The sequence below is a fragment of the Macrotis lagotis genome, chromosome 1 (assembly GCF_037893015.1).
Source record: "Macrotis lagotis isolate mMagLag1 chromosome 1, bilby.v1.9.chrom.fasta, whole genome shotgun sequence".
NCBI classification, from domain to species: Eukaryota; Metazoa; Chordata; class Mammalia; order Peramelemorphia; family Peramelidae; genus Macrotis; species Macrotis lagotis.
The window spans coordinates 62,671,481-62,687,936 of NC_133658.1; the positions used below are offsets into that span (position 1 = coordinate 62,671,481).

At 39.3% G+C, this 16,456-nt stretch overlaps 1 protein-coding gene across 3 annotated transcripts in view; it reads right to left on the reverse strand.

The window, feature by feature from the left end:
• Window positions 1–510: 510 nt before the first annotated feature.
• CTCF (CCCTC-binding factor) overlaps window positions 511–16,456 on the reverse strand; it is a 73,294-nt gene continuing 57,348 nt past the window's right edge. For 2 of the 3 annotated variants that reach the window (XM_074202378.1, XM_074202386.1), the window contains 5 exons: window positions 15,860–16,020; window positions 15,237–15,419; window positions 14,677–14,812; window positions 13,748–13,912; window positions 511–11,151 (listed from right to left, as the gene is read on the reverse strand). In XM_074202378.1, coding sequence (XP_074058479.1) covers window positions 10,967–11,151; window positions 13,748–13,912; window positions 14,677–14,812; window positions 15,237–15,419; window positions 15,860–16,020 — 830 coding nt within the window. In that variant the 3' untranslated portion in view covers window positions 511–10,966. The remainder of the gene's footprint in view (window positions 11,152–13,747; window positions 13,913–14,676; window positions 14,813–15,236; window positions 15,420–15,859; window positions 16,021–16,456) is intronic. The other variant, XM_074202393.1, reaches the window with a different exon arrangement.

The following is a 16,456-nucleotide window of genomic DNA, read 5'->3' on the forward strand; positions in this document are numbered from 1 at the left end:
CAGGGAGGGTGCTGTATCTACTGCATCACCTAGCTGCCCACCAGCCCAGTCTTATAGCTACCCTAGGTCTACATCTCTTTATTTGATCTATAGCTGACATATTAGCTGTGATCAAAATGGGGGATAGTGTGAAAACAATTTCTCACAACCATGTTGTGACAGATTAATTCCCTTTAGAGTATACTAAGCCTGTATCACATCTCCTTTTCTCACTATTTAGAAATTAAACTTCTATGTTTTTTTTTTCAGTTTTTGCAAGGCAATGGGGTTAAGTGGCTTGCCCAAGGCCACACAGCTAGGTAATTATTAAGTGTCTGAGGCTGGATTTGAACTCAGGTACTCCTGACTCCAGGGCTGGCGCTCTATCCACTGTGCCACCTAGCAGCCCCAAACTTCTATGTTAATTATAAATCCAGGAGAACAATGCTCAGGATGTAAGGAAACCACCCTCCCAGGAAGAGACAAGAATTTTGGAAGCGATCTTTGAGGATGTTTTAATTAGAGGTATTGTGCAAATTCCTATGTACAGACCAGTAAGGAGGTTAATGATTTTTCCCATTTATCAAGTTTCTTGGTGACCATGGTCTCCATTTACCAAAGGTTTTGTCTGATAAATCCCAGAGAATAAAACTTCACATCCAAGTTTTATTTTTGTTATGTTTGTTTTAACCCTATGTTCTTGAGGTTTTTATAATTTCATTTTTGTATCTCCACTGCCCTGAGGGAGGAAAAGAAATACACATTTATGTGTCCCTGTGAGAAGTGCTTTTTACAAATAACTCTGCAAGGCAAATGTTATTATCTCCATTTTTACAGTTGAGGAAACTGAGGCAGAAAAAGTAAAGTGATTTACTTGCCCAGGATCACACAATTAAGTATCTAAGGGGCTGGATTTGAAATCAGGGGTTCCTGATTCTAAGTCCAGTACTCTTCATTGTGCCCCACAAATAGTAAATATTAATAAAATGATTATTCCCATTCTTATAATCAACTTGACTTATTTTTTCACATCTTTGTGGTATACGTATAGGTTTGTCCTTCATATTTGGAAAGTATTTCTTCTTTGCCTCCTAAAATCCTTCTCCTCTCAGTTGAAGTGCTAGCACCTTCATGAAACATTCTCCAGTATTCTCGTCTCCCAAATTTTCCTGCAATACCTAGAGTCCTTGATAGACAGCCTTGAGTCTGCACACCTACTAATAATATATTCTACCATCTCTCTTTTCCATAGTCTTAAAAAGATTGCAGTATGTTGTTGTAGAGAGATGGACTGGAATCAGAGACTTAGGCTGGATTCTATCATTAACACTAGTTGGAAACTAGGCAAGACATTTTCCCAACAATGAGGATTATTTGGTATGAGCTCTGACCGTGACCAGAAGAAATGGGATTAATCTGATTTTCCTACCTTTCCTTAGTTGTATGATCTGGGTTAGCATCATACAGCTTTCATTGCTATTTTGTTGTTGTATTTTTAATTGTGGTTTAAAAAAATGGACGTTACTGCAAAAAGACAAACAAAAGTCATAGCTTTTAAAGAGCATACTTCAATGACTCTTAGAGATATTGTAATGCCTATTGGTTTGGCAAAGTTGAGGTTTTTTCTATTGAATTTATGAAATTTTATTACCTTAATTAACTCATCTTGATCTATCTAGGAAAATTTTCACATATGTAGAAGATTTACAAAAAGGAAAAGAATTGCAGACTGCTAGGTGTCTAACCTGATCTCAGATGCAGCAGGGATCAATAGGGCTTTGACATTTTCATTAACTAGCTTCCACAAAGTCAAGTATTTAAAGATCATTCAGGTTTACTGTGATTGGAGAAATTGTATCAAAGTGAAACAGAAAGAGTGGTCAAAGATGGAAAAAACCACGCCACAAACTGACAAACTATATTGCTTCAAAATGGTCCAAAGTCATCCTCAGAAAATAAGCCAAGATCTTCAGAGGGATCTGGCAGCTGGTGGGGTTGTTAACTGATGCCTCTGCTAGTATATCATAGGCTTAAGTTTATGGAAAATTGATAAGTCCCATTAAAAAAACTAGAAAGAAAAAAGGTAATTTTTAACCTTTTTTTTTTCATTCAAGGCTATACCAAAACCAATGACAGAATTATAGTTCAGGGTCACCTACAAATCAACAAGCATTTATTAAGTGCCTATTATTTGACAGGCACTTTGCTAAGCACTAGGGGTATAAAGGCAAAAAACATTTGCTGCCCTCCAGGAGCTCACAATCTAATTGCAGGGAGACAACATGCAAAATGTACAAACAAGATAAAAATACAAATATATGTATATATTAATAATATATATGTATATATACACATATGGATATGTACATATCCAGAAAACTGAATTGGATATGAAGAGAGCTTTTGCAAAAATAATCATATTTGGCAATCCTGATGAGTTCCTGTTAAAGGGATATATGTGAAAAGATGGGAAGTTTAGTTAAGAAGAGTAAGATAGTAAGTAAGATATCTACCTTCCAAAAAATGATTTTTTTTAAACTTACAATTAACCTAGAAATCTTAACTTCATTGAGGGATTAGTAAAATTCAACAAACTGTGATAGTGAGGAGCATAATTGTTCTGAAATTACAGAAATTCCCAAATGAAGATGGAATACTGTAACATGGCATTGTTCCATGCTACACATCACCAAATATTAAGACATTTTTCCAAGACCATGCATTGTAGCTTGAGAGAACCCAATTGATTTAAATCTCATCGAAAACCTATAAGCTAGGGGCAGCTAGGTGGCGCAGTGGATAGGGCACCAGCCTGAGTCAGGAGGACATGAGTTCACATGTAACCTCAGACACCTAGCTGTGTGACCTTGGGCAAGTCACTTAACCCCACTGCCTTGCAAAAAAACAAAAAAAGAAAACTTTTGAGCTATGATCAAAGTTAGATTTCCAAAAAAAAACCCTCAAAAGGACTGTTCAAAGAAAGGTTCATGATATCCAACACGGCAAATGTAGTTTCCAATATCTTATGAACTCAATGCCAAATAATGTAAAACAAGTGATTGGAGCAAAAGGACATATTGCATATTAAGCTTTTTAAAAAGATGTAAAATTTGTTATGATTAAAGGTCAAAATTTAATTTGACTTTGCCCTAAATAATTCTCACACCAGCAAAGTAGCTACCTCAATGTTATGAGGCTTAAATGAGAGGACTGATGCATTCCGTAAAGTCTTTGTAGACTTTAAAGCACTATACACACTCACACATCACACTGCTCAGTTTTGCTCCTTGCCAGTAGGGCTATCTTTTCCCACCAGCATTTCAATTAAGCGCTTAATGTTTTATAGGATTGAATTCTTGACAAACAACTCTGTATCACTTGTATTTAGCTTACTCTAGCCCCTCCATAGAAGCCCTTTCTTTCCTTCTGGCTAATTCATATGCAATCTCTTCCAAACAATCAATCAATAACCATTTATTATAGTGCCAGGTCCCGGAGATACAAAAAGGCAAAAGACAGTCTCTGCCCTCCAGGAGCTCACAATCTAATAGGGGAAGACAATATGCAAACAAGTATATACAAACAAGCTATATACAGGATAAATAGGAAATCATTAGTAAAGGGAAGGCACTAGAATTAAGAGGGTTGGGAAAGGCTTCCTGTCAAAGATGAGATTTTACTGTTGGGACTTAAAGAAAGCTAGAGAAGGCAGTAGGTGGATTTAGAGGGAGAACATTCCAGGCTTGGGAAAGAGCTAGAGACAATGCCCAGAGGGGGAGAGATGGAGTGTTCTCTGTGGCACTGCCAGGAGGGTGACCCTGGATAAAGGAGTACAACTGGAAGGTAAGAGAGGGAGAGGTTATGAAGAGCTTGGAATGTCAACCAGAGCATTTTGTGTTTGATCCTGGATGAGAAAGGGTTTAATAACTAGTTTTTAAATGGGAGGAGTGGGGTGGTGACATGGGTGGACCTACCTTTTAGCAAAACCACTTGATGGCTGAATAGAGGATGGATTGGATTGGGGAAGAGTTGTGGGGCGGTCAAAGCCACTAACTGACTTTGGCGATTATCCAAGCATGAGGTGATGAGGATCTGCCCCAGTGTGGTGGCAGGGTCCTAGAGAAGGGGGCATATACAAGAATGATGAGAAGGCTGTGGCAACAGCATGGATATGGGGGTGGTGTGAGAGAATGAGGAATCAATCTAGGATGACTCCTGGGAAAGAGTGGAGTCCAAAGACTTGTGATTATTCATCTCCTGCCTTTCCTCCAATTGAAGTGACTTCATTATGCCATCCCTGGATCTTGGCACTTATTTCACTCCCTCAAAACAACAAATACTTATGGATAAGCATTTGAGTTTCTAGCATGTGAAAAGTGAGGAGTTAGTCAGTGAAACAAAGAATCCCTACCCCCCAAAACTTACATTCCATTGTGGCAAAAACAGTAAATACATAAAAAGTTATAAACAGAAGATAGATACGATATTTTAGGGTGGAAAGGCACTAAACTGGGGATAATCTGGAAAAAATTCTTATAAGTAGTGGCATTTGAGCAGAATGGGAAAGGAGATCAGGAATAGGGACCAAGCTGTGAAGAGGAACAACAGGTAATTAAGCATGCGTGGTATGTTAAGAATCAGATGATGGAGGACTTTAATCTATTTGATGGAAGTATCTGGAATAGTGATAAGGTCAGGCACGCCCTTCCAAGTGAATCACAAATTCAATGAGGAAAGAGTCCCAGTGTCTAGTACCTGCCCTCACAGATAGGCATGGACCACAGACCTGATGGGATTTTTTTGTCTTGACTTGAGGGAGGTGAAGTTCACCTGTTTGTCTTGGTGGCTAAGGACACCTATATCCCACAGGGCCAAACCATTCTGGGTCAAAGTCATTGAGTACTGAACTTGGAGGACAGGATTCAGAATACCTAATGCCGTACAAATGAGATTAGGTAATCAATACCTATTGGCTTGACCTCATCAAGCAGACAAAGACATACTTTAAACAAAGGAGAGCACGATGCAAAAAGAACAGTTAGACTATTATCAAGACTGAGAGATCTAAGACTGCCAGAGTCAGGTATAGGAAAAGAAAAAGGAAGGTGCTTTTTTCTCCACCCACTATTCATCCTGGGCCTACCACACCTTTCTCTCAGTCAAAACTTACCACCAAGAATGTGATTGTGAGGTCAACAAAGTTGATGGATGACAGTGCCTGAATGTCATCCTTTGCAAAAATGGCTCCACTTTAACTAGAAATATCTAAACTGATTCTGAAATTGCAGGCAACTTGGGAAGCCTGGAGTAAAGAGAACCTCAAAATGTACCAATTGCCCTAATCATAGGATTTAAGAGTTAGAAAACACACACCTGGTCTAAGCCCCTTCCTCATTTTAGATAGAGGAAATCCAGATTTTTCTGAGAAGCAAGCAGCTGGTGCCCAGCCAGCTCACAGATAATTAAGTGATAAAATCAAGTTTTGAACTTGTTTTTGCATAATGCTACTCTTCCATACTTCAGAGCTACATTTATGCCCATTATGCAGATGAAGGCCAGCTTGCCAAGTGGCAAAGATCACGAAAGGAAGAGGGATCCAAGGAAGACTTAACTAGGGGTTAGAGAACACCCCACAATTGGATGAACATAAAGACTTGACAAAATTAGCTGAGGCAACAGCCTCAATGTACAAGCAATAAGGTGAAAATGGCTGGATGATCTGAAAGTAAATGGGCGGAGTCCAGATCAGAGGGCTATGAAGCCTGGTGGCTAAGGCATTACTTTTTGAGTAGGGGAGTGGAATAAGAGAAGAGATTAATGGGGAGATATCATGGGGCTGGAAATCAGAAGACCAGGTTCTAGACTCAGTGTTATCACTTAACAAGCTCCCAGAGTACTGGTCAATTTTATCAAGAAAGTACAAGCAAATATTAAAATATCTCTAATGTGAGAAAGACAGACATGTATCTATAGGTTCCAAAGTTGGTTGATCAGAAGCTAAGAAAAACCTACTAAAACTGTTTTTCCCATCTGTAGAATGGTGAGAATTTCAGGATAGCTATTGTGGTGTTGTTCAATCACATCTGACTCTGTTACTCCATTTGGACCACAGGCCTTGTTTGCCATTTCCTTTTCCAGCTCATTTTATAGATGAGGAAATCGAGGGAATCAGGGTTATAGGACTTGCCCAGGGTCACACAGCTAATGTCTGAAGCCAGATTTGAACTCAACAGGATAACTCTTTGAACTCCAGGACTAATATTCTAACTGCCCACAAATGGTTGTGGGAGGAAATATTTCATAAATTAATCAAATAGAGTAGTTAAAATTTTATAAAAAGGGATCATAAAGGCCAAGAGCAAAAATGAGGAGATAAACGGGGTAATTGTGCCTAGCTGTGTGGCCTTGGGCAAGCCACTTAACCTCGAAAAAACTAAAAAAAAAAATGAGATAAGAGACAAAGCAAAGAGGGAGAATTTCAGCATCTATTCAAGGAGTTAATTAGGTGAGATTTCTATCAAGGCTGCTTAGGAGCTGCACTCCACTCTTTTACCCCTTCCTCTAAAAAAAGAAGGTGAACTAAAGTCTGGGGCAATTACAACATTCTCAAGAATGCCAAAAAACAGTGAGCCCCATTAGTTTTCAGCAAGGAGAGCCCAGGCTGCATTTAAACAAGAACCCATTCCTTGTGTATTAGTTCTGGAGGGCAAGATGGGTGCAACAAGTTACAGGAAGAAGGAGTTAGGTCACCATAAGAAATAAACTGTTTTAACAATTAGATTAATTCAGCAGTCTTACTGAAGAGAAGGATGCTGGAGAAGGAAGGACTAATACAGTTTTTTCCTTCCACATTTCTTTTCTGAAGTCTTAAAGCAGTAGAAAAAATTGTGAAAAAACAATTTTGCTAAAAATATATATATGTTAATGGAAGGAACTAGGGTTTGGTGATCTATTTCCTCCCACTGAGAAAATAGGAAGGGGGGGAAGAGATGAAGAATATTATTTTCTATCTTTTGCATGATTTTTTCACTTGGCAAAATCTCCAGAAGGTATAAAGGTGAATTAGAAGAGATGTTAGCCTATCGGGACAGCTATTTCAACTTGCTGCGGGCCCCTGTAAGGAAGATAGGTAGGACTGAAAGTTTACTTTCTATGAAACAGTCTCTAAACCAAGGCTCTCCCATCACTATCATTCATGGAATAATTTTATGTAAGTGAATATGAATCAAAGATCCACAAAAAAGGAATTTCTGTAAAGCTTCTAAAAGGACGGGGGCTGGAGCAGAAGAAAATGAAATTCAATGTCAGCTTTAGAGAGACCATGGAAGATCAGGATATTGAGATAAAAGTGCTTCTGATAGTTTTGGTTTTTGCTCTGGCAAAAGTGGGGATCTGACTATGAATCTAGGAGGTTCTGGAAATAAATAACATACCAAGCTTACAAAACAAAGGTCAACCTTTTGAGTTATAAAGGAACAGGTTGATTGTTACCTGGAGTAAGGTCAGAAGTATTATATAGATCATTATGTTATAAAACACAAGGAACTTAGTTAATGGGGCAGAGATGTCTGGCAGGGAGACCCCCTGGATAATATAAACCCAAAAGTTCAACCAGGAAAGGAAGTAGTTCCAACTTTTTTTTCCCTAGAAGGTAAGGCCAAGAAAGGGAGCTAGTCATTTTGAATACAAGAAAACTGATGCATTGCCCAAAGAAGTTCATATAGTGGAAAGAATACTGGACCTGGAGAAAAGACTTAAGTTCGACGTACAGTCCTTCTGCCCTGCAAAAATATGATCCTTTTCAAACTTGAGTCCTTGATCACTGGAAAAATGGACAATCAGTAAAACAAGGTGGGTCCCTGACAAATTTAAGACTGATGAGCTAATAAAGATCCCCAGTTCTTCTGAGAATAGAGAACTATTTCTGGTGAGACCTAACCCATTAAGATCAATAAATATCCCCAATCAGAAAATCATCTCAATAATGAAACTTGAAGGAAAAGGAGCCTCACATTAAATGCTTTTGGGTTTAAACTGAGAGTCAAAGTCAAGATTTGAAGTGGAAAGCACTAATGTCAAGAAATAAAAAAAAGTGACCTGTATAAAGTCAAGTCTGTCTGCCTTGCAGGAAAAACAAAACATACAAGGTGTTTGTCATCATGCCCAAAGGACAGCCATCAAGGGCTGATAAGGCATGAATGGGGGTGAAGCTTGGGTGCCCCACAAGGGGATGATTTCTTGAGTCTAGACTGTGACCAGCTTTCAAGGTCAGCTTGACCCCTATGTGGTATGAAGGGAGGAGTAAGGCTAAGCAAGGTAGACCTGTGGCTCTTAGGGAATCTCTGCAATCAGGCAGAGAAACCGAATTTAGGGTCTGACAGATGATACAAATTAGGATGATGAGATCAAGGCTACTGAGGAGTTACAGGTTTGGAATATGAGATTAAACTTCTAAAAATGACAAGTACATTCAGGGAAAAATAAAGAGATTCAGTGGGAGGGAGGAGTGATGTGAGCTTTTAAAAAGCAGAGACTGTCTTTCTCCCTGTTCTGTACAGATCAGGGAACACTGTGGGCGCTTGGGAAATGCTGAACACAATACAGAAAATACAACAGAGACCATGGATCCCAGAAAGGGAACTGGAAGTGGTGCTCCAAGTCCTCACTTCCCTCCTCCTCAAATGCCTGCTGTATTCAATAATAGACATTTCCCCCACTAGAGTGTGTTCAGATTATACCCACATCCAAGTTCACAGCACCTCACTGCCTGGTGAAGACAATAGGATGAGCCAAAGAGAAGTATTTACCTATTAATGCAGTGAGCAGCAGCAGCTAATGCTTGCTCTGCTTGGCAAGGACTTTTAAAGATTCTGAACAAAGCATTAAAGATATCAAGTTTGAAAAGCACAAACAAGGAAAGAGGAATTCTACCTGCTGCCCTGGGTAGAGGTTCAATTCAGAAGAATAATAAAGGCAAAGACAGAAAGGCGGCAACTGCTCTTCAAGGGGACAACCTTGACAAGACCTCACTGAAGGAACTCCTGCCACTCAGCCCCCTCCTACTTTCCCATCGAGGCCATGCAAGGCTGCAACTTCCTGGTGTCCTCTGCCTTCCTGATTTTTTATAGATTTCAAAGATTCCTTCAATCTGGTGGCTTGGAGCCTTAACTACATCTAGGGTTCTTTCATCCCAAGTTTTGTGACTCCTCTGAAAGAGTGGTTGTGGGGAACAAAGAGAACAAGAACTGCATTGGTGATACAGAAAGAAATGCTTCTTGAGATTCAGCACTTCAGACCTGGAGATTAATTCATGAACACAAACACATTCTCCCCCAGCAAACTTCACAGGAATTCTGCATGCAGCCTGTCCCTCAAAATCCAAGTGGTTTCGTGGGCTCTTTTCCATATGCTGGAGCAGGCCCTGACTTCCCAGGAACACGGCATGCCATCTGAGGGCAAAGAAGAAAACAAAAGCCTGGCAGCTTTGCCTGTGGCAGCTGGAGAACAGCTTGAAATAAGTCTGGGGATGACAAAACCCTATCAAGCCAGGAACTGAGTTCTTACACAGCTCAAACGAAACTAGCTGTCTAGAGCACATGTTAATCCATTATTATTTATTAGCTGTACAGCAGTATAATTCACCTTCCCAGCTTTCAAACCCCCATTACATATTTTATTACAGTTCTCATGTTGGCCTTCTAAAATAATGAAAAATATCACACAGTACAGCGAAGTACAAAAATGCATCAACCTAGAGTCTGATAGCTATACTCATAGCCTTTTTTAAAAGCGATACAGAGAAGAAAAATTTGTTTGAAATCAGCAAGACTCTATAAAAAGCTTACATTTTTAACATGACAGTCCATATACAAGCATCATTTGTTTTGAAAGTTGTGTTTGTTTCACATTATTGTTTTTTTTTAAGATCCAAAATTTAAATTACTGACCTAGAGAAATTTCCTGGCCCAGGTTTTCCAAGGGCTACCATGACCCACTTAAAACCGCTGTTTATGCCTTAACAGAGGATTCGTAAAACACAAAAATACAGCTATAAAACGGAGCAAAGAAAATGTAGATGTGAAATCATAACAGAGTTAATTATACAAGGTTCAAATGCCAGTTCCATGTGCTTGGAATAAAAAACGTTCCACGTGGACTCCCATTATTCAGCAAGCAATAGTCTGGGTACCTTCTTCTACGTGATTGTGATCCATTAATTTTTTTTCCAACATTTACATACTATTGAATCTGTTGTAACTTAATTTCTAAGTTATTTAAAATGCTGGGCTTCTTAAACTGCACTTCTTTCCAACCTCTTAATTAATGGAAAAGATTAAAATGTAAAAAAAAAAAAAAAAAACCAAAACAAAAAACCAGGTATTTACAAGCTTGACCATAACACATACTTTGCTAAGAAAGCAGCAAAGTGTTCAGGACAGAAATCAATCATAGCATGCCATATTACTGGTGTGCAGCTAACTCCAAGCCATAGGGAGTCAGGGAAAAGCAAAAATAAAAATGGTTTAAAAGTCTAGGACCCTCCCAAGTCTGCATTTACAATTAAAAACTCTTCTAGGAAGGGGATGTAGAACTTTGGGAAACCTTGGTGGCAATTCCGGAGTGGTTTACCATAAGGGCGTCAGTGAAGGGCTTCAATGTTTCCATTTCCATCTATCAAAACTGGTTACATGTAAACATGGTCCTGAGACCATCACTGCAAAGTTGATCTCAAATTTCATCGTCAACCCCTTCAAGGACTCAGTGTGTATTCTAACATTCCATGATCTGCAACGCTAACATCAAACAGCAAGTTTTCTAGTTAATCACATTTTCTACCATAATTGTTGAAGTTTAAGTTCCCAGTATGTTTGGTAAAATGGTCTAAAATGATGCATTTCCCAAAGCCAAGAAAACAAAAGAAAAGAGAAAATAAGATTGAGCCGTTTAAACACAGCCCAGGCCAGTTCAGTTGGCAGAGCCTTCTCCATCACCGGTCCATCATGCTCAGAATCATTTCTGGAGTGAGATCTCCATTGGGAGCTTCTACCACAGCAGACTGGGGCTCTTCTTCTTCACCTTCTACTGTTTCTGCATCAGGCTCTTTTTTGACTTCCACTATAATGTTTTCAATTGCACCAGTGTTCTGGTCTTCAACCTGAATGATTGCTGTGGCTAATGGGGAGAAACACAAAAAACAAATGTTAAAATCCCCTAACAAAAATATTCCATTCCTTTCTGTTGTTATTTAATTAGAGTATGGGAGGAGGCTTCAAAAGTGATTTCAACTGGTCTCTTGAATCAGAAGGTCCTCCTTACACTTCAGGAGGCAACCCTTTTATGCTTTAGCCTGAGTCTGAGTGTTGGAAGGAATTTTTTTTAATATATTGAATTTACAGCTGACCGTCACTTATTTCCTGCCCTGTGAGGTCAAGCAGAAAAACCCTACAGACTTTCAAATATCTCAAGAAGTCTTGTGTTTCTACCCAAGTTTTTTCTTTTCCAGCTAAATATCCCTAGTTCCTTCAATTTCAACAGATTCTTATATGGCATTGTTTCTAATCTCTATATACCGAGGTCCCTGGTTAGGATTCCTTAAAGGTGGAATAAAAATGCCCTGACAGCATGGTGTGGAAGAGACAAGGGAAAGGGCCAATACAAGACTACAATGTTCAGGGTTAATTCAAAATAAATGTAATGTCAAGAGAACACAAAGCACATGCCTGAGTTAGGCATTCAAGAGCCTGGGTATCTTGTTCTACTCCAGTGTGACCCATTACTCTTTCTTTCCAACATTTACATACTAGTGAGTATTAGAAGCTTTGGATGCAAACTGTCATATTCCAGGAAGCAGCAAAGAATTTCAGTATATGCCTGCCTAAAATGCTTTTTAACAAGTTCCATACTAAATCAATCACCAAGTATTAATAGAGTAGATAAGAAAGATGGGGACTGTACTGTAGGTTCAGGGAACATAAGAAATTCCCAGATGAGCAAAGCCTCTCTACCAAATGAAACTTTTCTACAACTTCAGAGTTTTACGAGAATTCTCAGGGCCCTGAGAAATTGAGTCATCTGTGCCTAGAATTGTTTAAAGTCAGTTCATTCCAAGCTGGCACCTATTTATCATGCCACTGCTGCCTTGATAAAGGAACAAATACAGAGAAATACAAGACGTACAAGATCATTTGGGAGAAAGGGCAATAAGCAGTTGTGGAGGGGGGAAGGAGAATCAGGGAAAAGCAGAATGCAGATAACACACACAAACACTTTTCCTGAATGTTAAAATTCTTAGTTTGCTTTGGCAACCAAGTCTGTTTCATAGCTGACAATGGAGGTGAAGACATTTGAAAGAAAATTCCACCTACTGAGGCAGGACTAAAAATCTGTTTTTCTGGCTTTCTATATTATTCAGAACAGCTGCTACATCCTTCTTAAAATTAAGATGAAAGCCCAGGTTTTTATTCATGATTAAAGGGAGAGATAGGGTGATTCCATTTTACAATTAACCACCTATTCACCATTACCAGATAAGAGACATGAGGAAAGAAAAATTCCCTAACAATAAGGATTACACAAAAGTAGACTAGGTTGTTTAGTAAGGTAGCAAGTCTTCTCTTAACTAGAAATGCTTGAGTAAAGGCAAGGTAATCACAATGTAGACACAACAGGTCCCCGTATAGGTGCCTTCCAGGTCAGAACTTGCATAGGGGTGCAAGAGAACATTCCTGGATGTGGATGGCTGGGGGGGGGGGGGGAAGAAGAAGTGGTAAAGGAAGTGACCTCAAGGACATGTTCTCTATTTCCATGGAAATAGATCCTGTCTTAAAAGAAATTTCAAGCTATCGAAAGAAAACTAGAGAATGAAAATGGTGGAAAGAGCTGAGTGATGGTCACTCTACTACATACTTTCAGGAATGAAAGAGGGATTGGGATTCTTGCAAAAAAAAAAAAAAAAAAAAATCAAACCATTTGAAACCACAAATTTACATGGAACACTGGCTCCCCTTAAGAAAATTTCAGGGGGGCTAGGTGGCACAGTGAACAGAGCACTGGCCTTGGAGTCAGGAGTACCTGGGTTCAAATCTGACCTCAAGACACTTAATATTAATTACCTAGCTGTGTGGCCTTGGGCAAGCCACTTAACCCCATTGCCTTGAAAAAAAAATCTAAAAAGAAAAAGAAAAAGAAAAAGAAAAAAGAAAATTTCAGAAATGGCAGAAGCAAAAAGGAAGGGGAAGAGGAAGGGATGCTAATTCCCCTGTGTCTTCAAATCAATGGTTGAAATCAATGGTTATCTGGTTAACTTAAATGGTTCTTAATCAATTTTGTATGCACTGTCATTCCCAAAGACTGTGTGTGTGTTTGTAAACACACACACACACACACACACACACACAAAATAGATGCATAGACTCAGAATCTATACATCCTTCTAGCTTAAAGTTTACATATGAGGTCAAGACTGTGCCTCCTCCTGCTCACCCCCTCCAATATTTTACTATCAACTCTGGTGACAGAGAAAGACCCTACACAGAGACAACGTGATCTGACTTGTCTCAATTTAAATTCCCACCCTGTGTACCAGCACAAAATGTTCTTTTATCCCACAGGATGATGGATTTTAAAGATGTTTAGAAGGGGAGTGTCTTTTTTATGGTAAATGGGTTTAAAAAAAACAAGTCCCCAAACAACTGCTGCGACTGCTGGCAGTAGCTAGCCTGTACCTCAAAGCCCCCAGTCCCTCCTGAGTCAAATGCAAAAAACTCACGCTGGTTTTGCTTGGGCTGGCTGGCCTTGCCCGGCGGCCTCCCTCTTCGTTTTTTGGCCGGTGGTGGGGCTGGGGTCACAGGCTGAACTTCTGGTTCAGCTTCAATTTCAACGGCAGTTTCTTCTTCATCCTCATTATCATCCAAGTCTGGTTCAGCATTTTCTTCTTGCAAAATTGTGGGGTGGAAAGGGGGGGCGAGGCAGGGCAGGAGGGGAATGGAAGAGCAAGAAAATGGGAAAATATTTATACGAATTATCTTTCCACTATTGGAAAAATCCTTTGGGGGTGTGTATATGTATAACTTTTGTTGGATTTTTGCTAATATCATCAAGTTAGACTCATTTGTACCTGAACTTGCAAGTTCATTTTAAGTCTACACTGCTAAAGTTTTATAATGCCAGATTGGGGCAGGGCGGGGGGAAATACAGGATCCAAACTGAGAAAAGCATGCAATTAAAGTTCCAGTGGTTTTCAGACTTCTCTAATCTCATAGAACTGAAGAGCTAGAAGGGACCTTAGAAATTTATCTAGTCCAAGCCCTTCATGGTATAAATAAAGGAGGACAGTGAGTTGGCTTTCTGAACATCCATAGGAAGTGAGATGGGTACCAGCGACATAAGACAATGGTGGGCACTTTCCTGGATCAAAGGGCCATTGTTTCTTGCATGGGACAATTCACTATCCATTATGTGAATTTCCCCATAAAATTTCTCAAAAACAAGCCACCCCCCCCCCATGCTGTAAATCACTTATCTGTATGGTTTTCATATGCCTATTGGACATCTTCATACACCTCTCTGAAAATGTTATACATAGCAGTGGAGTAAAGTCACTATTCTTAGTATGAATATGACTGAAAAGAGCAGGAACCATGTTGCATTGACTGTCAATATAACCTCTGTTGAGACAGGAGCAGACAGAGCTCTTACCACTGTCAGATGACTCCTCTTTTTTAGAGCGCATCTTTCTTTTCCTCCCACGCTTGCCTTTCTTGGTTTCACCTCCATTTTCTCCATCTATACCATCTAGACCAGTACAATTGTCAGCATGCCTTGCCATTGTGTTCTAAACAAAAGGAAGAAAAACCAAGCATTTGACTAATGCAAGAGGGCACAAAGCAATATCTTCATACTTTTTAAACAAAATACAAGAGTCTCTATATTTTCATAAAAAAGTGAAATCAACAGGCATGGAGGCACCCTGGATGAAGCCCTAACAACTTACTTATCTTTATAATGAAGTTAATACTAGGACTTGCCCACCTCACAGGGTGGTTTGGCTGGAATGAAAGTAAACCTCAAAGTGCTTCGGCAATACTGGTTTGGATTATTTATAAAAAGAACTTTAGGCATTTTACACTGAGGATGTAGATGCATAAGGCCTAAATAAATCCAACTGATTCAAAAGGTAGAGTCTGCAAATATCAAGTAAGGAAGAATTCACCATAAGAGAAAATGTATTTATTAGAAAAGGAAAGCCCAGCACTTACCCGGCGTGTGAATGTTTTACCACACTTAGAACAGACAAAAGCAGCAGGGACAAAGTTGGGGTCGTGATAGCGTTTGAAATGCATGTCCAGAAGCTGTTTCTGGCGGAAGGTCTTGTCGCAGTGACTACAGGCATAGGGCTTCTCTCCAGTATGTGTTCGTTTGTGCATTATCATGTGTCGTTCCTGAGAAGGCAAGAAAACAGTCTCAGACAGCATTGCCTGCTACTAAATTAAAGACCTCTTCAAATGAAGTCTCAACATCCACTGAGCATTCTTGAGTTAATATTTGTTGAGGAAATAAAGGAGATTTTTTTACGTATGTCTACAGGTTTCAAAACTGATTTATTAAAAAGCTCCTGGGGACAATTAATAGTTCTTTACTACTACAAAGTACTAACATGACTGAAATTTTCCTCCATCACATAACTCTCCAATTTTCTATTTTTCCTCCCCGAAACTCCTATTGCCCCCCCATCAGTTCTGTATTCCTTTCCACATAATTTGTTTAAGCAGACCTTTGATACATTTTGATACTACACCCTTACTTCCTCCAATGTATTACAAATAGGACCATTATCTACATGATGGGCAAGAGGAGGCAGTTAAGTGCATAAAAAGAGTACCTGTCTGCATGCATAGTCGCACTGGTCACACTTGAAACGCTTCTCATTTTTGTGAGATTTTTGATGCTGAATGAGGGCATATCGCTCATGAAATACAGCATCACAGTAACGACATTTCTTGCCCTGCTCAATGTAGGAATGCTGCTTTCGCAAATGGACACCTGAAAGAATGCCAATACATACACTTTGATGCATAAAACAAAACAAAAAAAAAAAAGAATAATTGCTACTCTAGTGAATACTTAAATCACTAATGTAGTGAATATACTTAAGGCTCCTTGGTAGCTTCCTTTAACTCACATATATTGAAGAACAGCCTACATGTGTTTGCTTTAAGATTCACAAAGCACTTGTAGGTAAGCATTATCTTCTACTTACAGGGTGAGTGAACTGAGGCTCAGACATTACAAGCCTCTTGCCTGACAGCTCTTTCAGAGGAACCATTCTGTTTGAGGATCATTTCCCTTAAACCTCATTTATCTTTTTTTTATCTTTCTAAGGCTTCCCTCATACAACTGTATGTTATAATTCCATGTTTGCGCCTCCCTAACTAAATTATAAACTTTAGAGTCTATATCTTACCTAAGCCTTGCCTCT